At 43.4% G+C, this 25,489-nt stretch overlaps 1 protein-coding gene across 1 annotated transcript; it reads right to left on the reverse strand.

Annotated features, from left to right (window-relative positions):
* Positions 1–9,469: 9,469 nt before the first annotated feature.
* On the reverse strand, positions 9,470–14,260 carry LOC308118033 (uncharacterized protein). Its single transcript, XM_080477237.1, has 5 exons — positions 13,977–14,260; positions 11,321–11,480; positions 11,162–11,245; positions 11,038–11,079; positions 9,470–10,869 (listed from the first exon to the last, which is right to left on the reverse strand). The coding sequence occupies exons 1-5, from the start codon at positions 14,154–14,156 to the stop codon at positions 9,638–9,640; spliced, it is 1,698 nt and encodes a 565-aa protein (XP_080333363.1). The 5' UTR covers positions 14,157–14,260; the 3' UTR covers positions 9,470–9,637.
* Between the last annotated feature and the right edge of the window lie 11,229 nt (positions 14,261–25,489).

Genomic DNA, 25,489 nt, shown 5'->3' on the forward strand with positions numbered 1-25,489 from the left:
ACAGAAACATAATTAAATAAATGGAGACAGGTCTTGAGAAGTAATTTAGAAGACGATGGAGATTCAGAAAGCCTCTGCAGCGCCGCAGCGGCAGGCTCTCGCTCTTCTTTTTTCATTTCCTCTCCATTTATAGAGGTTTTGTATTTGCAGGTGGCCACGTCTATGAATGAAACGCAGGATATCAAAGGTCAACCGACATCAAAGATGACATTTTTTTTCTTTTTTCTACAGTAGACATCAGCTGGCTCTTTAGCCGAGTCCTTGAAGATAATGTTAACGTTACCTTCAAGTGCGGATGTCATGCTTTTACTGAAATAGTTTTATGGGTCGAAGAATGGCCTGCCCCCAACCCCCCCCCCCCCCCCCCCCCCCCCCCCCGGCTCCTGAAAAACCATTTCAGAACATGGACATCATAAAGCTGTCCTCCTCACACACTGAATAAATGGTGATGGATTATAAAAGAAAACTGGAATTACCACCTTGCAGCTATAATCTTCCACCAACCTGCAGGAGGTGAAGTGGACAGTAAAGTCCACCAAGATTGGGGGAAAAAAAATAGAAACAGGGAAGACTCTTCAGGAAGATCATATTTGAATCTGTTGTCTTGATGAGAATAATCTAACCTGATTGATCTATACAGTCGTCTACTATATCCACTTTATCAGCTTTGTCTTCGCTGGAGCCAATTCCAGCAGAAAAGATAATGGGAAACACACGATTTTACTCTTCAGCGAATGGAAATGACAGAGGCTCCCGTTTCCACGACATTTCAAGAGAAGCTGGGAGTTCAGCATTTGAGATGTGTGAGCATGTTTTAATCAACATTTTGCTTTTGATTGCGCCACATTGGGGCAGGTAATAGTTTGTGGAGTCACCTAAGAGAAAGATGGCCCTGAAGATTAAGTTTAATTTTTTAAATTTTTTTTTAGATAATTTGCTTGGTGGTTACTTTAGCAGGCCGGACTGGAGCCTCCTGCCGGCCACGTTTGGGCCGCGGTCTTCGTGTTTAACTCCCCCAGTGTCGAGGGTGGATGAATTACTTCAGATACCAGGAGCAGTGAACTCCCTGGACGGAACCTGCAAAGTATCACAAAGTTTTTGTCTGCCAGAGTATTTATTTGTTGCAATAATCCAAAAGCCAGCAGAAATATCCTATTGACATTGTGTCCAGAGACTTCTAGAAAAATATGGCATCCCTGAAGCACTGTGGAGCCTCCGAGAGTTTCTGGCATCGTGTGGAGTCTTAATCTTGTCAAATACACTATTATATTTACTGTCTTATTTTTATATATATATATATATATATATATTCCTTTTTACTTGTGAGACAGCTCTAATCAGGCCCTTAAATGGATTTAGCAAATGTGAATTTGTGTCTTTGTTCTACATATTGTAGTTGAAGTATTTGCTTCTCTTCAATATTGCATGGTTGAGGCTCAGCAGTTTCATTTTGATCTATAATGAGACCTTGCTTGGATCATTATTAATGTTGCTTGCATAGCAGATGAAATGTCTTCCACAGGTGGGAGGAAATAAAAGCCGGCAGGGAATTCGGCTAAATGACAATGAGAATGTCAGACTTGATCCCTCTCCGGCTCTTTCCTCTCAACGAGCTCCTTCATTTTTTTTCTCCTCTTCTGCCTCTCCTCTTATCAATAGTGCAGCTGGGTCTCCGTTCCCCATCGGCTCCATTTATTTGTTTTTTTCTTTTTCTTTTTTTTCACATGAACTATCACTCCATCTTTAAGGGCCCGGGGGCCGCGTTCCCCCATTCTGACCTTTTCCCTGCCAGTCAATAAAATGAACTCTCCTTTCATCACCAGGACCCCACAGGACAAATTAATGCATCATTTCCTGCTGCACATTTGCCGTAAAACCTGGTGGTTCTGGGCAACTTAATCACCCTTTCTGGTTTTTATTGGTTTTACAATTTGCATGTTTGCTTAAAAAAAAGAAAAAACCGTAGGCAGGCACAGTGACATTGGATTACTAATGTTAGTACGGTATTGTAAATGTAATGTCTGTCGAAACCGTGCAGCGGCTTCAGGTGGCAGACGTGTGAATATTAATATGTTAATCCAAGTGACGTGCAGTGAGGTTCATGGCGAGGGCTCTGTTCGCCTTTATGATTAGGACATGCTATTATTGCGCAACTCACATTTTGCTGCACAATCACGTCGACTCACGTCGTCGCTAGGCTGCGACTCGGCCTGCGTTTTAATCGCACAATCTGCAAATTTCATGTCATGGCCCAAAGCCTTTGAATATGCAAATCTGTGCTGGGGCGGAACGGGGCAGGACGACTTCTCGAGTGGGGCCACTGACAAAAGTTGTAGATCGTACGGAAATAACGGAATATTTTTTCATCACCCCTCCGTTGAGGTACCCAGCAGTGAAGAAGGGGTCTGTAAGGAGGAGCAATAACGCAGCTGATTGGTAGTGACGACCCTCACTCAGGACCCCGCCCCGCCCCGCCCTGCCCCGCCCCAGCATGTACTGCGCAGCAGCTTTAGACTTCATTTAACGACGACATTTCAAGGGAAAACACCTCATTTTTGCATTTCAGAAAAGGTTTGCGTTTACACTGCGATTTTTCGAAAACAATGTCTGCTGAAGATCTGATGAAGCTCCTTGTTTTCTCCCTGGAACAGAAGAAGCTGATTGTGCAGCTCTACGTCTCTTCTGCAGACTCAGCATTGATTTAAATTGTGCGCGTCCACGCCGTCCCTGACAGTGCCGCGGCCTCCAAGCTGTCAGGGACCCCCCCCCCTATGTTTACCGTTCCAGCCACACGTGTCTGATGCTGTTGTGTAACGCCGTGATGTAAGCTCTCCAGCCGCTGACGGGCGCCTGCTGCTCCCGCTGACTGATGAGGGGGAGCAGTGAGTGATAAAGAGCCTCGACAGAGTTTTAATTAATGGCGTCAATCCAAGGTCGGAGTCATCATGTCAGTGAGCCGCGGCCCCGCGACTGATGGACCGTGGTCACATGCGCGTTCAGGTGACGCACATCGATCTGGATCTGCTGGATCATCAACATCCAGTCCTAATACACACATTCTGTTGTCAAACACGCATCTGGAAGAATAATTATCCCACTTCAGGTTGTTGTTTAGCAGGATTGAGTCATCTCGGCATGCTCGCTCTTCCAATGTTAGAGGTTTGCTGCTCGTCAAGACTCGTATTTTTGTTGAATCTACAAAAAAAACCCAAAAGGTTTATGGTTTTTATTGTCCCTTATTTTCTGCTATGATTTCCTCCAACATTTCCGTTCAAGTTTATTAAACATGACGTGTACCTAGTGTGTAGTTTAGATTTTAGCTTTCTTAGCTTATGTGAAAAGACTTCAATCAGCTTTTTAAACGCATCACTTCTCATGTAAGTTGTCACAAGCTGCTGTAACGCCCAATCTAAGTTGTTTGAATAAGGCCGGAATGGCTGCTTTGTTTGACATTATTTGAGTTTTGCAGTCTGATTAATGAGAATGTAGCCAATTGGTCTCAACCACATGTTTAAAAAGAAGAAAACTTGTATATACACCTACAGCGCTGAGCCTCCTTAATATCCACAGGACTCCCGCAAATCACACTGTTTGCCTCAGACTGAGGTAGTGGCTATTATAAATCACCTCGTACTGTCCTGTCTGCGCTTCCTTTGTCTGTGACGTCATCGTCGCCGTCGCATAATTAAAAAAACAAAGACTTCCTGATCACCGATCCTCTGAGATCTTGACGAGCTGCAAATGTGAAACATGATAAATTAACATTAACCACCTTTTAATTATAAGTAAAGGCAATAGAAACACTGGCAGCACTAATTATCTGTCAGTGGATTAAGAGATTTAATTAGTAATCACGCAGTTTTTGTGAATTAATCACACATTTATTTCATATTTAAATTTCTGTCATTTTGAACATGAATGCATGGAAACGTAATTGATCACAGTTCGGTCGGGCTTTTGTGAATAATTAAGCATCTTAGGAACCTTTTTCAATATGCATCATGAAGTACAGTGAAACCTGTGAAGTAGGGACACAAGGGCAAGTGTCCCCTGACGACAGGTGTCCCCTCTTCAGAGGTCATGAGGACAAAATGTTGATATTGAATGAACCGCGTTTTATTTTAAAACAAAGTTATCATGGTACAGGATAAAGTCATATTAGCCCCAGTATGCATGATTTAATTAGGGTTGATAGTAAGTGACCCTGGGAGAATCACAGCAGATTCTACTGTTGTCTCCTTGATACTGTATTTTGCCGCCTATTTTGCCAACAACTATATAACAATAATGTATTGTAATCGGATTCGTCACTTTACGGAAACATTAAGTAACAGTCATTTTTTTTGTGAAAAAAATAATAAATCAGATGTCTCCCTGCATGCACCAGGTGGTCATGCAGAGAAGTCCTTGATGGCAGACGTGGGGAAGATGAACACTGAATATTGGAGTATTTTAGCCGGTTTAGCGTTTGCTTGGCTTGAAATTTGCCAGGCAAACCTGTCGGTTGTCTGTTTGGCAGGTTGTCCACTCGTTAAGGTGTGTTAACAGTTCAAACCTGCTGATTCGTCCGCTCGAGACAGAGTATCCTCTTTTTCCGTGTTTGGTTTTACAAAAATGTCTATTTTTATCACGTGTACTCTGTGACACAACAATGGAAAACTCCAAAGTTTAAATTAAAAGGTTATTAGGCCACTATTTTCCCGGTCCGGCCCACTCAAGTTTAAACTGGGCTGAATGTGGCCCCTGAACTGAAATGAGTTTAACCCCCCAGGATTAGGCTCACTTTAATACCACAAATGTAGGTCATAATAGGGTATTCTTTTCAGAAACAAAAGCACTTTAGCACTTAGTAACCCTTCACCTGAGCATTTTTTGTGACATTTTCTGGTTTATTAAAATCCTTCCATGAAACCCGAGGGCTGAATATTTGAATAAGTGACCTATGAGGGATCAAACCGACCTCCATCCATCCACCCGTACTAAGCAGTAATCCCCCCAGCTATACATATTCATAATCAACTACAGAACCGTTCATCCGCTCAATCAATCACACATCCGTCCACCCATGTAATCATATTTATTGATTTATTTTTTTTTCCTACAAATGAAGTTTTTTTAAAGAGGAAAAACACATTTGCTGCCTTCATGTTGAGTCCAGTGGCTCTGACTGTAAAATTATGACGACTCGTGCAGTTAAATCTGGTTCTTGGACGAGGCGATGGAGGGGAAAGCCCCCACCCCTGCATGCTGATTGGCTGCCCGTGGTCCCTCCAGTTCATCACTCTGCAGTCAGTGACACGCCGTCACTGCACGGCTCCAGCGGACCGTCAGGGCGCTGACCCATGTAACCATCCGCCATTAATCACAGTTAGACGTTGCGCGGGGAGCCGCGGCGGACGAGAAATGAAAAGTGGCTGGAGGTCAGCAGCTGCAGCGGATTCCTCCCGGAGGCAGCGGCTGCTGCTGTTTCTTGTATAAACTGGAGCTTCGGGTTTGTATGCAAACAGATAACTGCAGCCTTATGGATTACCGATGGGGATCCGACGCCCCTCCAGGAGCGGCGCTGGGCTGCGAGGACATTGGCACAGCAGCTGCACAGTCGAGCAAAAGTGGAGGCATCTATTGGCTGATACAGCTTTTCCAAAAACTACAGGATTCCTGCTATATTGTGAAGCGGTGTTCAAGCCTGTGAATGAGGAGCGCCGAGTGTGAAGTTACATGGAGATGTGAGAAATACATTCATGTCAGCTTTTGCTGCTCTGGTCTAAATGCTGCACCAAATGAAATCATTTCAAAAATCAGGACATCATTACCGTATTACACAGACTATAAGTGACTTTTTCTTGTTGTTTGACTGGTCCGCCCAAAGAGGTCTATTACTACTTGCTGAAGTTAAGTCTGTGCATAGAAAAATAAGTGTAACTTATATCCAGGTTCTTTGCCTCCAGAGAATATGGCGAGGTTTCGCGAGTGAAAACGCATCGCTTATGTTTTACGTTTACTGGACAACGTTTTGAAAATGATGTCCGTTCACACAAAAATGCTGAAAACAATAAAAAAAAATTCGTAGTGAAATCACACACACACGCACGCACGCGATGCAAAGAACAACACAACTTCAAAATTACCAATGGCGAGTCATGACACTCTGGAGGCCGCCATTGTCGTTATTGTTCATCTACTCATGCTTGTGCAGAAGAACCATTTACCGCAGCCGTGGCGCGCCTGTGCAGTGAGGGCATTTAAGAAAAGGTGCGTTTTCAGTGTCTCCTCAGTTCAACATTTTCAATTAAATGTTAAACCGGTCGACCTAAATACATGGTCTCATTTCACATGTTAAAATAATTGACTCGGGTCAAATAGAATTACTGAGGTTGATGAAAACGCTTGGATAACAGGCAAAACGAGTCCAGTTGACCTGACTCCAGCTCTGAAGCAGCAGAGTGACTCATGCTACTTACATTTTATGACACCAATTCTGGGAATTATGACAACTCACTGATTTATCCTATTTTGAATTCACTTTAAAATAGTCATTGTCTCATTCTTCTTTCGGCATTAAACCACCAATCCTCAAAACCTCTTTCACGATAAAAGACCTTAAAAATAAACGAGAGCTTTTTCAAGTGAAATGCTACTTTTAGAGAGCTGCTCCCAAGTTGGAACTTTTTGAAAATGCTGCCATGCAAACAGGACCTAGAGTGTGATGAACTTACATTCAAGGACGTATTTGGAATTCAATCGTTATTCTGCATGATTCTGACTCTTACAAGGAGTATCTGTAATCCCTCGGTGTCGGCTGGAGCTTAACCTCCGTGAAAACACTGAATTCTTCGCAGCTTTAAGTCCTACGGTTTGAACTAAATGCAATACACTGGTATTACACGTGAGCAAGCAGCTTTAGTGCGGCCTGATCTGGAAACACTCGTCATTCACTCGTTTCTGTTATTAAGATAACAAACTGACTTCAGTTCTTTATGCAGCTGGATTATTTTTTTTTTCCCAAACAGGGACAAAGAGTTGGAGGGCTAATGACTATTGATCCAAACTCATCCAGTTTTTTAAAGAGACTATACGTGATTGATTTCAACAATCGCTCAAACTGCTGTTTTTGTGTCTTTTCTTACTATCTCGACTTGGTGCGATAATTTATTTATTTTTTTGCCATTTACTTTGCAGTATTTGACAAAGAGAGCTCTTGTTCTTCGTCACGCCTTTCACAAATGAATGGATCAATAGAGGATAGACGATCATGCTGAAGCTCTCCCATCATTTGGAACGACACAAAGACCCGCTACTTCAGTCCAAAAGTGGATTTTCAGAGGAGAATAGGTCTGATCAATCTCTAATGGGGATATTGAAGTCAGTACAGTAGAACTGTGGGCAGTGGGTGAGCCTGTGGATAGTATGTCCGTGCTGTTGATCCTCTACTGCCATCTAGTGGATGAAAGAACACCAGCAAAGTTCTGACGGGAGAAATGAACTCATGGTGACCTCCATCCGAACAACACTCATCAATCTTCTCTGCAGCTTTGTCTACATGGGGTCACAATGGTAACACAGAACACAAAGGAGCCCAGAAAATCCCAGTTTTCCACAACTACAGCTTATTCCAGGGGTCTGGAAGCGTCTCCCCAGACCAATCCAGAGATCTAAGCGGTCCTGCAGGTCGGAGGTCAACCTCTGGGCCTCGTCACAGTTCGCTTGGAGTCGAGTCGAATCCTTCACAAGTTGCCTCTTGAAGGTTTGCTGGAAGGTTTTTGATATAGGGTGCCATTGCCCGCCTGGTCTTAAAGGTCCTTAAAGCTCCGTTTGTGTGTATAAATTGGTACAAACATTTCAAACGTAGTCTTAGAGGGAGGTGCACAGTGTTGGTCTTATGTGGGACAGCATTTCTAATCTAATGAAACAGGTCCAGCTTCTCTTCCCTGATGTCCAGCCCACTTAAAGCCATAGGCCCCGTTTATCTGACAGCACTTTCATGTGACAACACTAAACTTTTGTTGTGTTTTGAGTGTTTACATGATGTGGCTCAGAGCCACTGAAAACTAAAAACAATTTGATAATCGCTCCCAAGGTGCAACTTTTTGAAAATGCTCCGACTCCATCTCCATGTAAACAAAGGAAAACACACCTTGTCTCGGAGGCTGCTGCTGCGTGTGTGTGCACCACAGCCGTAGTGAATTGTTGTTCTGCACACGTGCGTGCAGATGGACAATTGGTTTTAGAGTTGACAGTCGCCTGTAGCGGCAATGCAACTTGCTCGTCTGTTCATACGAATGTCCGTGTGCTCACCGTTGTTCATGCTGTGTGGTTTGCATTTCAAAAACAAACAACAGCACCCACTAGTGACCCAACATGACAACAATGTGCAGAGTTTCTGTCGTTTCTGTGTAAACAGGCACCGTTTTCAGAATGTTACTGTGTAAATGCCAAACTTTTGGGAAACTTTTCTGAGGCATTTTTTCCACTTGGCTGGGTTCAGATGGCAGCATCCACACCTGTTCAGGTGGAGTTCGTTTTCATTCGCCCGCCTCTGACCACCTCGAACACTCAAGTGATAAATCGGAGCAGCTCCAGAGTCCTCGCGCTACTTCTGAAAAAAGGTCTCGAGACATGATGAAGCGTTAATTAGCTGAGGTTATCTTGCCTTCTCATTTAGCCCCATCTTCCCTCCCTTTGTTTAATGACAAAGCAAATTACCCACATGTAAGTAATTTGCGCGATTCCAGTGAAACTGATCAGGCGGAGAATAAATATTGAAGCGAGAGCGGCGCTCGCAGGGAGAGCGCTGTGAAGCTGGAAGCGCTAATGAAAACAGGATTAAATACACTAGTAAAAAAAAAATGTTTAAGGAAGCTAATTTAAATGACGTGGTTCATTCGTTGATCGTTTATATGTTACTTCTAACTGATTCCTGTCACGGGGGATGGAAATGAGCAGGAAAATCTTCAACCAGAGATACGTAGAGGTACGTTTGTGTTCTGTGGTTCTGCGGCGTTTCTTTCACAGGAGGCCTGAAAACATGAAGCTGTTAAAGCAACACTTATGTTCTTATCTAAAATAATGTTATTGGCTGACTTTCTAAACGTCTTGCTGGGAATATCTGTTTTCTAATCAAACTACAAAATCAGACATTTCTGACGCCTTTTCGTACCTTTGCCTCAGCCGCGCTGTAACGCCTCAGCTCATGATCCTGATCAGTTTACCGTTTGAAAGAATTTAATAAAAACCGAAGGCAGAATTCCAAACTCTTTCAAACTCTTTTCATGCGTAAAGCATTTAACCTTCACGTGACTCGGTTTCTTCTCAGTTTTCCTTCACGCAACGTTTCAATTGAAAATGCATCGTTTTTGAGGGTAAATTTCTGATAAGTTTCACTTTTCTATACTTATAGGAAAAAATGTATTTACAAATTTACTTAAGTTGGTCCCCCTGGTCCCCAGTAACAGCGAGCGAAACATCTTGTCTCTATTGGACCAAATAAAACATTTAATATAATTTGTGCCAGTCAGGATGTTCATAGTTTACCCGTTATTGGTGAACACAAATCAGAAAATTAAACAAGAAAAGATTTATTTTTAAAATGTTCTGGAATGGCCTGCACTCCCCGCTCTGTGTAGACGTGTCCTGAGTTTCAGGTCCTCTCTGACGGTGTGTTCGCCACCTCGTCGGGCCGGTGAGTCTTCAGGTGGAGTTTGAGGAAGCGGCTGTAGACGAAGTCTTTCCCGCACACGTTGCAGCGCTGCGCTCGCTCTCCGGTGTGGATCCGCTGGTGCATCTTGAAGGAGTACATGTGGGCGAACCTCTTGCTGCAGACGCTGCAGCCGTAGGGTTTCGTCTTGGAGTGAACCAGCGCGTGCGCCTTGAGGTATTCGGGCGCGCTGAACTTCCTACCGCACTGACTGCAGGCGTGCGGCTTCTCCCCCGTATGGACGCTCATGTGGCTCTTCAGCCGGTCGGCGCGTCGGAACTGCTTCCCGCACACGTGGCAGAGCGGTAGCTGGCCCGGCTTCCTCCCCGTGTGCACCCGCAGGTGGTTCTGCAGCGCGCTGGCGTGGCCGCAGCGCTTGCCGCAGGTGTCGCAGACGTACGGCCGCTCCCCCGTGTGGGTGAGCATGTGGTGCTTCAGCGCGCTGCGGTGGCTGCAGCCTTTCCCGCAGACCTGGCAAGTGAAGCTCCTCCCCCCCGTGCGCCCGTTCAGATGCTTGACGAGGACGCCGGCGCCCCCGCAGCAGTCCTCCGTCTGCACGTGAGCGACGCGGTGAGTGGCCAGCGACGAGAAGGACAGGAACATCTCGCCGCACACCTCACACACGAAGTCCCTGCGGCCCGGGTGGAGACTCTCGTGCTCCGACAGACTCCGTCGGCACTGGAAGGTCTCCGGGCAGAGCGAGCAGACCAACGTCTTCTTCAGCGCGGCGCAACGATGCCTCTGCAGCGCCAGCGTCCCCGGGAACTTCTCCTCGCACAGCGAGCAGGTGGAGGCGCTCGCCGTCTTCAGGCAGTGCTGGTGGCGCATGTGTCTCTGGAAGGTGGACTTGTAGGCGAACTCCGTCCCGCAGTCGGGACACTTGTGAAGCATCTGGCCGGTGTGTTTCCTCATGTGGGCGTCGAGCCCCCGGAGGACGGAGAACCGCTTCCCGCACTGCGAGCAGTGGTGAGGTTTAGAGTGGGACAGGTAGTGGCGCTCCATCAAGCACTTCTGACTGAAGGTTTTCTCACAGGAAGGACATTTAATCTTCTTCTTGTCGATGTCTGATGTGGCTGCAGGGGACGGATCCTCCTGAAGGACCTCGTCCTCGCTGACGTCGCAGGACGCTTCAGGTTCAGAGCGACTCTCTTCATGTGAGACGCCAGCAGCTGAAACTAAAGCATTTGGAGATAAGCACTTGGAAAAAAAAAAACATCCAACACATTTCACGTCTCGTTATTTGTAATCTTCTATTTCTATCAAAATAAGCATCAAACATCACTTCTTCAACAGAAGTCATGGATCAAATGTTCAATGTTTTCTACTGTGTGTAAGACGGTTACCTGCTTCTGAGTCTGGTGCAGATTTCTTGGTCTCCTGCTCGTCTGAAATTATTGGCAAAAGTAGCACAAACTCCAATTAATGGAGAGAACTGACTTTATGTGGATTCTCCTCTTGTCTGATTACCTCTGCTGAACACGTGAGCTCTCTCCTTTCTTCCTCTTCTCTGGACTTCACTCCTTTTGTGTGTCCCAGAGGTGGATTTTATTACTTTACAGGAAAAACAAAGACACTCTGTTACACAAAGAAAAGAATGAAAGTCTCCTCAGTGGTGAGTTTGCTTACTTTCGTCTTCCGCCACCACTGCCGATGCTTCCTGATGCGCGTGGTCTGCAGGAGGAGCATCATCTTCCTCTGCAGCCTCACACACAAACACTTTGAACATCACAGAGATTTTCTCCACCGTGTCTCTGGTCCATTCGTCCAGGAAGGATTCAAACTGCTTCTGCAGGTGAAAAGTACACTGGAGTCACACCGAGCTGCGTTCAGGCACGAAGGTGATACTTCAACACACTTCACAGGATAAAGAGAAGCAAAGTGATGCTTTTTAAAGTCAGACTGTATAGCAAAAATGTTACTCCTCATGTAAACCCCAGTCTAGCAGCAGAAATCTGAAAGTTTCTCTTTCTTAAAGGGGACATATCATGCTAAATCCACTTTTTTAGCCCTTAAATGCATGTTGTTGTATATTTAGAGTGTTTAGAAGTACAGAAAAGTTCAAAGTAGTCTCTTCAGGTGCTCCGTTGATATCTTTATATTCTGTTTTGGTCATATTTTGCGATCCGTTTCGATTTTTCTATTCTCTATTACGTTTTTTGAACTATTACGTCACAGTATTCCCGGCGGAACTGCCAAATTAGGACATCGACACTTCGAGCAATCCGCCATTTTTGTTTCTCGCTGCGATTTTGTAATCCAACCTAAGGGTGCCGAAGTTACGAGAGGATAAGTCGAAATGTTCGGTTGTTGGATGTAGTAACCCACAAGCTTCGTTACACCGTCTCCCAGCATCAGAACCTTTTCGAAGTGCCTGGTTGAGTTTTATTTTTCACAGAAATGTACCCACATCTGTGGGTAAGGTCATTTTTGTGTGCGTGAAGCACTTCAAGAATGACTGCTTCAGCAACCTCCGCCAGTATAAAGAAGGATTTGCCGAAAGACTTGGTCTGATTGAGCGGTCAGTTCCTTCTATCTATGGAGACGACGAACAGAGCACTTCGGTAAGCTGTATATAACGCTAAAAAGTGTGATGATAAGACGTCCCTGTCATTGTTTTGTTAGCATTAGCACCGTCTTCATATGTTAGCGCTGTGTGCTCGTTTTAGATTATAATGTAACTTCTGTGTTAAATAGTCGTTGTAATACAGGCAGTATTGTAGTAGTGGGCATGGATGGAGAAGTTAGTGTAACTATAGTAACACACCATTGCGTTACATCCATATGAAGACGTTCTGCAGCTGCATCATCGTCATTTTCATCTCGCTCCGCCGGGTCCGACTCTGGCTCCAACATGTATGGCTGGATGGACAAATCTTCCGTTGTTGACATTTTGTAAATAATGTGTGAATATAAAGTTTCTGCGCCGCTAGATAATTGTATCTGTTCTATCAAACTACAAAGATGGCCGAACAGGGTGGCGTTGAACCGAGTGTCACCTCTGCAACCTGGAGAGGAGGCGGGGTATGAAGTGTCTCATTTGCATTTGAAGAGACCGCCCCAAAACGAGTTGCTCTCAGAAGCACATCAGAAAAGGGGCCTGTGGAGCTCTAATAATGAGGAATTCAGACCCAAGCATTGCAGTTCCGCTTTATATAGACCACAACTGTATGATTTATATGTAAAAAGGAAGGATTTAAAAGCATGATATGTCTCCTTTAAGACAATATTTTTAACAGCAAGATCCACTGAAAATGAAAAGCTCAATTCTTCACCTGCTGGTTAAATGTTTTTAATAGGAAATATTCACAGGTTTGTATTAGGGATGTGTAGCTGTCACCTTTTGTTTTTACACTGAATCTTAATTTATCATTTTAATTTGGGTATTCTTTCATATTTCACACTTGTTTCTTTTGGGGTTTTTTACTTTTCTCTCAAAACTTAAAAAAAAAAAAATAATCATGCTGGGAAAAAGCTTTCCCATGACACCCGGGTTTTTCTAATAACAGCCTGAGGCTCCAATCCGGCCTGCAGAATAACATTATACACTATAAACCACACAAAAGACATTTTTAGTTTTCCACTCAATGGAGCCTTTTGCTTCGATGTCTCAGAATTAGCCTCGTCTCCACTCACAAAGAAATAAAAATACCAAAAAACGTCTTGATACGGTTGAATTGTTAAACAAAACAAGGTGGTACAAACCAGTTTTTATGACAATCAAAATATTGAAACGAGTTGTTCCACTGGTAGATGGAAAATAGTGTGTGTGGTTTCACTGAACTCGAACCTGACTGAACTAAAGTGTGTGTGAGCCTCGTATTATCTTTATAGATTCTTATTCTTTTTTCACATTAGACAGTGTGTGTGTGTGTGTGTGTGTGTGTGTGTGTGTGTGTGTGTGTGTGTGTGTGTGTGTGTGTGTGTGTGTGTGTGTGTGTGTGTGTGTGTGAAAATGAATTCTCAGATTTTTTCTGTTTTGTGTGTATCCGTATTTTTCATTAACATATTGATGACTGTTATAATTCTAATGTATTTTAAGGCTCAGATGTCTTCTCACTGAAGACATAAAATGTAATAATAAAATGATCTAATCACTGTTTTAAACTTTTTCAAATTTGCTCCAGGATTATCGCCACCGCAAAGCCTTATGGGTAAAGTAGTTTTATGACAGTAGCGAACTTTCTCGTCCATGCGAGTTAAGGCGTTTCATCGACACATTTATAGGTTAAACACCACGCTTGAACAGCCACATATCTACTTGATAGTACGCGGTGCTTGTTACCTGGATGTGTGCGTTGAAACTGCGACATAAAGTAACTTTTCTCTCCTCCTCCTCCTCCTCCTTGTTAGCCGCGTTAGCTGAGCGCTCCTCCAGAAGCCTGCCGAGCTCCGTCACCGCCGCTTCCGCCAGAGTCCTCACCGCTGCGCGCATCTGGCTCTCGAATGCCTGCAGGTTCAGCATGTCGGTGAGTTATAGAACCGTACGAAAGTCATGTAAATGTCTCCTGATAGGAACACGTTCCGTTATGTTGTTGTTGTTGGCTGGTTTGATTCTTCTTCTTCGGTAGACAGAGGACATTTACATTTTAGAGGTCTGCCACCTGCAGGAGCTAATGTGGTATAACATGTTGTAGTCATACTTTGCATTTGACACAAATAAAAATTGTATTTCTGTGTTTTTACTAAAACAAATATTAATAGCAAGGCAAGGCAAATTTATTCATACAGCACAATTCAGACACAAGTCAATTCACCGTGCTTTACAGGGAAATAAAGGAAATACACTAAAGCAAGAGCTTTATTAAGATAAATGTAATTAAATAAGAGAGCAAATCAAAGTGTTTTCAGTCCTGATTTAAAAGAAGTGAGTGTGTTGGCACAAAGTGTGTTGCACAGATAAGGAACGTAGGAACTGAAAGCTGCTTGACCTTGTTTCTTCTGACTGGGAACTCTTAGTAAACCTCTTCCTGAGGACCTCAGGGGTAAATCTGAGATGTATTTAGGCCAGAGGGATCATCGAAAACTTTACACACCAGAAGTCAGATTTAGAAGTGGATCCATTGGATCCAGAAATCGAAGCTCGGGTGTGATGTGCTCCACCCTCTTTGTGTTGATGACGACTCTGGATGAGCTGCAATTGTCTGAGACCTGTAAACATGTTACAATAATCCAGCCTACTGAAAATAAATGCATGAACAAGTTTGGGTCATGCTCAGACACTGCCTGAGCTCCACCTCCTGTTCCACCACCTCACTCCACATATAGGGTTACCCTAACCCCACATATAAGGACAAAATGACTTCAGTGCTGTGCAAATCCTACCATGTCTAAACTTTAAATCCCTTCTCCAGTTATAATCCACGTCTCTGTTAATAAATAAGTTTGCAATATTTGTAGGAAGTCGGTTGTTTCTTGCTTCATACATCATTTGTGCAGTTTGAAATGGTACCAGGTCAGTGAATTTGAGTATTTTTGTTTTAAGAAGAGTGAATTTGTGTGATTTCACCACTGATGGTTCTCAGTAGCTTCTGTAAATCACCCCCGAAAAGAAAATATTTGTATCATCCGCAAAAAGAACTAGTTTTATTACTTTTGATATGTAATGACATTTATAAATGGCAAAAACAGTGTTAGACCCCATGCTGATCCCATTGTTGTGGCTGAGAGCTTCAAGAAAGGAGCTTGCAATGAAAGGTTCAAAGTTTCGTATCTCACTGTTCAGGCCATGTGAATAAACGCCTTTATGTGTCATTTATATTTGACAAAATCTGTTGAAAATAATTAAACAGATCAAAACCTCCCACACAGAGTCATTTCTACATACAAAATTCACTTACTAGGACAAATTGCTCACTATTGTTTTTGTGCACATTTTTTTTTTTTTTTTAACCCCCACTTCCCTGTAAATGTTGTTGCAGTTCCACACTGACAACACTAGATGGCACATTTGTGACATAGATATACTTTAAATCAGGGGGGTGGAACATAAGGCCCGTGGGCCAAAACTGGCCATCAAGCAAGCTGTAAAAATTTCAAAGAAAACACTGATTTTTGTAAAACAAAACAAAAAAAACCCACGTATTTCTTTAGAAACACAACACTGACACCTGAGCTGACATATCAGAAATGCTGCCATTAAAGTTAGCAGCCTCGTTGCTCAAAGCAACGCTGTCAGGATAAGTTTGCAAAAACATGCATAATGCAACAGTTATATACGTTTTTTGAACATTTCACTGTACTGTGCACCAAAAGGCGTCATTAAACCTGGCTTTACCTTGAGATTGTAGTCATTTTAGGTAGTAATTGTATGGTTTTGTGAAAATAGAGACATTTTTATCACATATAGACAAAGAAAAAATTTTAAGTTGAAATTTAAAGGTCATTGTGATGCTATTTTACTGGTTCGGCCCACTCACGATGAAATTGAACTGCAAAGGCTGTTTTATGCTTGACGCACGGGCGTGACGGGCGGAACTCTTAGATGTGCGGAATCAGCATGAGACAACGTGTGTCATTTGAAGCCTCTTCGTGCTACCGATGTCCGCGAGTACGCGCGGTACTCGTGACGTCAAAATCGTCATCCGCACCCGTGTGCGAGTGTCCGCTTCCACCCCGCAGCGGTGGACCGCGCGCAACCCAAATTTTGTGACCTCGCCGACTGCATCCTCTCACTGCGCGCGCCGACTACGCTTGCGCCACAGCCTAGCGGTCGCCTGTATGAGGAGATCCTCCGTCTCCCCGTCTGAAGAATCCCAAATTAAAAGCGTATAAAGATACCCAGATGGCTCAGAACTCTGGAAGTGAAACATAAACTACTTTTAGGAAAGGTGGAGAACGCCGGGCAGCTGAAGTCGAGATGTTTTCAGGATTGTTATGGAACGTTAAGGGAGGTTAAGGAAGTGAGCCCAGAGCAGAGCATGACCACATCAGAGCAGGGAGCAGCAATCAGACAGCAGTCAGAAACTCACAAAAGACACGAGACGGAACAAGAACCCTGACACTGTGATGCTGCTGAAATCAAATGTGTTTGACTCCCCTGATTTATATCTGAGTACAAACACTCCTCATCTTTCGTATTGTTTTATCCACCCGAAGGTCAGAAGGCGCAGAGGCCCCTCCAGCCGGCTGTGTGTGAAGGCAGGACATGTCCTGGTCTCTCACACACACACACACACACACACACACACACACACACACACACACACACACACACACACACACACACACACACACACACACACACACACACACACACACACACACACACACACACTCCAGTCAGTCATTAATGCACAGCTGGGGTAGTCATCATATTCTTTCACCAAGGATACACACTGAGCAGCACTGTCTCATCCCGTTACTGTTTATATTACATTATTGGCCCCGATTCTCCTTTTGTTATAAATAAACACACTGTGGCTCTTCTTCTTTTTTCTTCTTCTGTGGCGCGATTTGTTGGTTCTCAGTGAATCTCACTCACTGCTCTGACACAAATAGACAGACCCTCCCCGTCTTCTCCTGCTGGGATCATGGATCTGATTGGCTCTGGTCCGTGACGATGGGCTGCACGTTGACCGAGCTCCTGTTCCCGCTGAACTGAGCCAGTGTGAGCAGAACTGCTGTCAGCTCAGAAGGTACAGGAGGGGAGGCCACACGGTTCCCCGTGGAGAGCCTGGTCCAGACGCGCCACATGTGGAAACCCTCCGGATGCTCCGATCTGCACAATAAACAAAACATGGCAGGAGTTGAATTCCCGTGTAAAGCGTCTTTCTCCCCGTGTAATCACTCACAGCCCAGCAAGTGATATAAAACAGCCTCTGATTCCAGCCGGCTTTGTTCTTCTTAAGCACGTCTATTAGAAGATCGCCAAACACCAAGGGGATAGATTCTCTAAGATGTTTTCGAGGAAGTCTTTGAAGACTTGTACGAGAATGTGCAGCGAATATTGGTCTGTTTGTATTGTTTTTCGCACAGTTGCTCGGATCCCAGTTGTTACCAATCTGAGAGGAGTTCCTTTAGTTCAGGACCGGGTGCAACACATCCCAGATGTGCTGCGTTTAACGAGTGCCGAGGCCCATTTTTTCCCAGCAGTGACGGAACAATCCACCAACATTTCATTTCTGTATTCGTTCATTGCTTGTTTTATTTTAAATCAGGCACATTTTAGTTAAAAAAAAATTCAGCTTGAGTGGGCCCAGACCAGTAAAAATCAAGGAGTCATGGATTTTTATTGTAATACCAATGCACGTGTTTACATGTCCTGGAACACAATTCTGCTCCCGAGGCCCGGTCGATGCCAAAAACATAAATAGTAAAGAATGAAATAGTTTGTCTTTGTCATGCTGAGAATACAATCAATACCAAAAAGTGCCACGGTTTCAACATAAAGACAGTTTTACCCCATGTTTCAAGTGAAAATGAATTGTTTTTGCATTTCCGTGTCCGATAACGTTTTGAAAACGATGTCTGTTCACACAGAAATGGTGAAACCGAGGTCGTTTTCATGTTGGGCCACTAGTAGTGCGGTTGTTTATTTTTGTAAGGAAACCACGCATGTATGCAGAGAACAATAGGGTACAAACATTGACAAGAGTACACAGACATTCGTATGGACAGACGACCAAGTTGGATTCAGTGACTGTCAACTATTAAAAGTGCCCAGTCCCGGGAGAATCTGGACTGGGAGTCACTGTGGAGGCAAACGTTGTTATTGTCCTACTCGCACATCATCAGAAGAACTATTTACAACGGCCGTGGTGTGCAGGTGGAGTAGCAGCGCTTCAAAAAAAGCAGCATTGTCCCCCGTTTCCACGGAGATTGAGTCAAAAGTATTTTCTAAAAGTTGTGTTTTCAGTGGCTCCCGGCACGGTGTGTTGTGTGAACGGACACTCAAAATGCTACAAAGGTTTACACTTGAAACCGTAGTTGTGTAAACGGGCCCGAAATGATACAAAATACAATGCAAAGTTTTAAAAAAAACAAACAACTAGTTTGCAGTAACCGCATGGCTTTTACGAGGAAGTTCATCTTTCATGGCAGCGTGACTGACGTGTGTTTGGTCCGCTACTCTTCAGAAATCTGTGTAAAAACGTTGATGGGCTTATTTAAAAATGTTCATAATTTCTCTTTTTCCTGGATTTGATTGGAGCGTCTTCCTCTTGCAGGCTTATTTATTATTCTTTTTAACAGAACAAGTGAGATAACTGCTGATAGCAGACAGTTTCTGGCAGAAGCCGATGATGGCTTCACTCTGGTGTCCTCGCCCTCGTGGTTTCACTAAACTGGAACATCATTAATTCTATTTGTGCTTTCCCGAAAGTCACCAGGGAATTGCCTCACATCAAAAAAAAAAAAATCCCCTCAATAAACTTCAGATTCCTATTCTTCTTTTCTTTTTTTTTCTTTTTTTTTAGGAACAATCCATCTTTCTTAAGTGGTCACTTTCAGTGAGGCAATAAACAGAGCTTTTTTTGCTCGTTGGCAGTTTTTATACCTCAAATGTAATTGCTCATCAATATGTGTCAATAAAATATTAATTTGTTTAGTATTTCACTGAAAATGAAGCCAGACATACTAGATCCTCTCTTTAAAAAGACTCGTGTCCTTATGTGACTCAACAGTTCTACCTTGGACATGCTGGATTATGCTGGTTTCACTGGTTTATTACAGCCTGTGTTGGTTTATGCTGGTTTCACTGGTTTATTACAGCCTGTGTTGGTTTATGCTGGTTTCACTGGTTTATTACAGCCTGTGTTGGTTTATGCTGGTTTAACTGGTTTATTACAGCCTATGTGCTGGTCTATTCCTTTTTATGCTGTTTCATGCTGCTCTCTGCCGGTTTGAACTAACATTATAAGTCATGATAATATGTGAATAGTTTAAATTTCCTTAATAATTGGAAGCTTGTTGGTGACACTGAAATCCTGAGACTGTGGTTACTTTGGGCTAAATATCAGCTTGTTCACGCCAGCTGATGATAGGTCCAGTATTAACCTGTTTGGTTGTGAAGACATAAACCTTATTTACTTAGTCCGATATACAATGAGACATAACTTTGTAGAGCACCAAGCACAGTGAGTCTTTTGAACATCGCAAAACAATTTGAATGACTCAGCCTGTTTTCTGTTTCCATCACAGCTCAATTTGGCCTAAACAGTTTATGCTTGTTGGAGAGTCCAAACAACACGGGAAAGAGACGTTCATCATGGTTAGAAGTGTCCTGAGTCATGAAATCAGTGTTTGTGTAGGTTTTAAGACCACTACTTCAATTTATTTAGTTGTGCAAACTCTCTGTTGAATGGAGATTGATTTATTTTATTCTCATAACCATAAGAGTTCACTTCTGCAAACAATAATAAAACAATTTTTTTTATAAACAAATAAATACACTTATCTGTTTGTTAATGTGATTTTGTACTTTTTGACAAACTGTCCTCATACATGTAAATTCAGCAAACTATACATACAATTCATGTTAACATTTAGTGAGGGTAATTAAAATATAATAACAGGGTAATATATCATGACATTGCTTTTGTGTGATATATATGCCTAATTTCAATCTCAATGTTTATATAGTCCACATTTTCTCTTTTTCTCTTTTTTGCAGTCTATATTTTTCAGTTGTACTTTTTTAATCTGTATTTACCATTGCTTTATGTTATCAAAGTTTTAATGCTGTGTTTTGGTTGTTCGTTGGCACAACTTCGGGCTGCGGAGTCGCGGAAAACTGCACCTCCTGAAAACGGATTTGAAACGCGCTGCTCTCCTTCCACACGGTGACTTTCCAGAAACACTGAGCGCCGCTCATGCACATTATGTCATATTTTTGACAGACAGCAGATACTGAGAGGGCCATCGAAATGTTCTCTGCATGCTCATGAGTTCTTGTAATAAAAAAACAACAACACAGCACCAACTAGTGGCCTGACATGCAAACTACAACATTTTCATTGTTTTTCGCCTTTCCGTTTGTATATCGATTGTTTTCAGAGGTTTCTGAAAGGATCATGTCTAAACAAAGCCCCTTTTCAGTCAGTCATCATACCAACGGGAGCATAGCTGGGATCGGCTCCAGCAACCCTGCGACACTGAGCTGGAGGAAGTGACAGAGAAGCGATATAGAAGATAGATGCATTGGTACACTTTCATAGGGGAATAAAATATATAAAGCCTACACCTTTTTTTTTTTCCACATGGACCCATATATCTTCACAGCTAGGAATTAAAACTACAAGTGGGATTCAAATTTATTTCAGTTTAGTTTATTCACATTATATCACATTAAATACAGTACATGTACAGTACAGACTTTCAGGGTCACCCTAAAGACGCTCGTTAAAGTTTTAGGCCCTTTACAGGACATTTTCAAGTGAAAACGCAAAGCTTTCGTTGCAGTTTAGCTGCTCAGAGCAACAAAAAAATGCAACTTTTTGAAAACGCTCGGCTGCATCGCCATGTAGATGGACATTGCTGCTAGTTTAACTGCACATGTTCGAGTAGATGGACAATAAAAACATTGGGGGCAATAAAAATGGCCCACGGGGTCGTGGTTTGGACACTTCGGCTTTAGTTACAAATACACAGATTAATATTGGTTGTCTTTTGATGGACTGTAGAGCTGTCTGGGGTGTATTCTGTCTTGGCTCAGTCCATTGGGATTGGTTTTTGCCCCGTTGCTACCCTGACTGGGGTTAAGCAGGTACTAAAGTTGACTCTGAAACGAGTTAGTCAAACTTCACATATGTAACATCATAGACCGATATCATTAATATCAAAAGATAAATTCAAGCTTACAATCTTCCTCTTTTGTCTCAATTCTTTCAAACGAGCTCCAAAGCTTCATGGTTCAGATTTGCTCCCATCATCTCTGTACAAATGCAGAACTTAGCCACTGTGAACAAATAAGCAGGATTTCCTGTTCAGCAGCAGACTAAACTCTGCACCTGATCAGAAACACACAAACACAATCCTCTTGCCTCAGAAAGGTTCTTCTCCCCCCCCGATCCTCCGTCTGGCAGCTTCCCGTCTGGCACATGGAGAGAAAAGAGAGTGCAGGTCCTCCTGAAGCGGCGGCGGGAATCACCGTAGCAGGGTAGTAATCCCTGGCAATGTGATTTTTACTTTCAGTCCCAAATCATCATGCCAGAGACCCACACAACCACGGCACACAGCTCCGTCCTCCGGGAGAGAGGAACCTCACCGCTGAGCCTCCTCCTCTCCTCTCCTCTCCTCTCCTCTCACGTTCCTCCCTCTGTCTCTCACTCCCTCCTCCTCACATTCTTCCTCCTATCAGGCTCCCATGCTCGGTTTAACTTTGGGTATTTCCCTCACTAACTGTTCCGCCTGTATGAGGAACTCCAGCAAGGCCCAGAGGAACTCTGGCACTCTGGACTTCAGTGGCGGCGTGCTCCTCTGACAATGATCATCACTGGACTGTCTGGACACCCTCCTGGCAGGTGCAGGGGCATTCTGGGACACGAGCTATAGCTGTTATTGATTATGGAAAATGAGGAGTGTGTGTCTGCGAGAGTGAATTTAGCTCTGGGTTTGATAAACGTGTACGATGGAACCATCAGGAGACAGGATGGGGGTTCTGCTTACTTTAGTCTGCTGTGGCAGGACAGAGAGGAAGGTTTTCACAGCCTATCAACTATTAATCCTTTTAAATAAAACAACTAAATATCTAAATAAAGGTCTTACAGTCTGCTCATAGTCATTCCTCACCCAGCAAAGCTCTGACGTAACCGCCTGGTTCCTCTGTCACCAGTGAACATGCTGATCCTGGGTGTAGATCCAGACGGTGCCATAAGAATAATTGGAGGCGATGATAAAGTCTATCTCACGGTGATTCATTCTGACTCAACAAAACACATCAAATAATGTGGTTTGAAAATACAAGTGAAGCAAAGCTGCTAATGCAGCAAGTGTAAAAGTAACGAGAGATGCACCGATACCAGTATCAGGTCCAGTACTGCATTGAGTACTCGTAATCATAAAAGATTCTTTGTAGTATTTGTAGTTTTGGTCATGTACTTCCAAATCACATTGCTCTTTCTCTTGGACTCACGTTTAAGTAGGTATTTTCCACACGCTGTTGCAGGAGTTATATTGTTGTTTTTGTAGGGACGCACCGACACCGATATCAGAATCAGGTCCCTACGGAAGCCCTAAAAGGACATAATTAAATACTTTATTTTCTCAGTTTTGCCATGATAGCGAGTTCATGTCAGTGGTTCTCTCCAGATCTCGTGTTATTTTTCTCGTTTTCTCCAGAAAATGTTTTGTTTTTGCAACATTATAGAATAAGTTCTTTCGTTATCTCGCTATAGTCTGGGCCCTCCACCAGCGTGGGCCAGACGACTCTGTGACCCACAACGCCTCATCCATTCAAGGCGAGCAAAGGGTGGAGAAAGCGGCGCGGAGACTCCATTTTGCATTTCGTGCCCGACATGCGGTTTACAGCATAAAAAGCACAAGTATGTATCATTTGCTGCATTCATTAACAAGATAAAAAGGTCATTTATTCAATAATATTGAGAAAACAAAACAAATAACTCAAGATCTCAAGAAGGCCACTGAAATGAACTTGCTATCAGGGAAAAACAGTATTTAGTTATGTTCTTTCAGTTCTTCTGTGGGTTCCATACTGCACTCAGTGTATTCATACACATAAAAGCTCCCCGATGCAACCCAGCAAGTATTACGGTGGGTAGAGAGAAGAGGACGAGCGATGTCCGCGGTTCGGAGATTCTTTAATATTAATGAGAATGACAAAAGTAAGACAGACTGTAAATTATGTTCTCACAAAATGTGAAGAGGAGGTGAAAGATTGTACATTACCAGCTACTTTAACCACCAGAAACATTTGGACCAGCAGAGTTACCCTGGTGTCGCTAATTAGTTTCACTCCTCAGTGGATCTAGGAGGAGTTTACACCGTGCCATGCTACATGCTACATGCTAATTGGCACTAACTACAGACTCCCGAAAGGACAGGTGGGAACTACCGAGTAAAAAGTGTGCCCAAGAGAAAGAGCACTGTTTTTTAAAAGTATGAATCCCAAACTATCAAGAAATTGTCATCAGATAGTTTACATGAATCATTACTTCAAAGGTAACTTTATTGATACCCGTAGGTAGATTTTTGTGCAGCAGGAGAGGGCATCTGGCAGTACATACAGATATATTAAAACGCCGGACAGTATAAAAAAAAAAAAAAAAAAGCAGTAGGGACACAGACATGGCCGGGCACTGGCAGGTTAAAGAGCGAATAAATAGAAGGAACCATTAAAATACCACTATGAAGACTTGTTGAAAATGTGATGAAGAAGGGACAATAAATGGATAAAAATCAGGTTGAAGTTCATTACATAACAGGACCCAAGAGTAAAGTGCTTTCAAGACTGATTTAGAAAGGAAATAGCAGCAGGAACAAAGCTGCTCCTGTGGCTCGTCTTGAGTTTTGGGGCTTTAAATCTCGGTCCAGATGGCAGGAGCTGGAACTCTCTGGCCAGGGGATGGGAGTCGTCTCCAGAAATGGAGCTGGCCAGCTGCCTGTTGTACAGCGACTGTGAGCTCAGCTGTGAGTCTCCAATCAGCCGACTGGCCCATTTTAGTTACTTATTATGACTCACATAGCAGTTGTCATTTTGGCTGCACATTATTTGCAGTTTCGGATGGATGACGTGATCTGAAAATGAGAACCTGCAGGTAGATGATGCCGAGTTAGTTGTTGTTGCATCGCAGTGTGAATGTTCGTGTGGTGATGCCAGCAGAGTATCAGCGACCTCGTTGGCCAGTCAGAGATGATTTGTGGCTCGTGACTGCGCTCCACAGCTGCATCCTAAAGCCGCCGCTCAACCCACAAACTCATGAAAAGCGTCTTCACCGTGGATTCCCTTCTCGCTCTCACACAATCAAGTTACGAGTTTAAGGCGTTTAAGGCGCCTACGACCTGATGTGCAGCGTGCGGAGCGGTTAGCGGTTAGCAGTGCCCGTGTCTGCTGGAGCTGAGCCGATGGGAATCCCACTAAGATAACACTTGCTGCCGTTTCACTTTTTACACGTTTGATCCGCCGAGGCATGACATACCAGGCACCGTCTTGGCATGTGACCCCCGCCAGCTGTTCAGTCACGCGGCCTCTGACCTCCAAACCCCTGGGAGTCAGAGTCGCATCATGCTTGACTTGCTGGGGCCTCAATGAGGAGTCGATTGTATAAGAAGCATTATAGAGTCACCTGGGCGGAAAGAGAGGTCGACATTCCTGGAATACGTCCGCGCACTTAGGATAGAAACATTTAAAGGTATCTGCGCTTGTTACAAGCTTTTTAATGTTTTCTTTATTTGAAAGTAATTTATATACTGTATGATTACAGATAAAACTGAACCTGCTCAAAAACGAGAAGCTTATTAAATCCTCAGCAGTCCCTCTGTTTGTATCTGTGTGGTGTTCTTTCAACCACAAATAATAATCACCACCAAACAAGGCAGAGAAGCAAGTAAATAAACAAAATGTAAAAATATTTTAGTTAAAAACGCCTAGTGCAGAGGTCTGCAATTTTTATGACCAAATGAGCCATTTTGGAGATTTTTCCACCAAATCAAATCCACCCGGAGCCGCAGAACATGTTTGACTTTTAAAATGAGGTGAACACTTCTTCTGAAGAGTCATATCACCAGAAGTTTTGAAACACGCACAGAAACTGTACCTTTTGTTGCTTTTATGGAAAATTCAATTACAGTTTCGGACGGTGAACATTTCTTTACATTTCCACCGGCTTTTGTACCTGATTT

This window comes from Lipophrys pholis (genome assembly GCF_963383615.2).
Source record: "Lipophrys pholis genome assembly, chromosome: 12".
NCBI lineage: Eukaryota > Metazoa > Chordata > Actinopteri > Blenniiformes > Blenniidae > Lipophrys > Lipophrys pholis.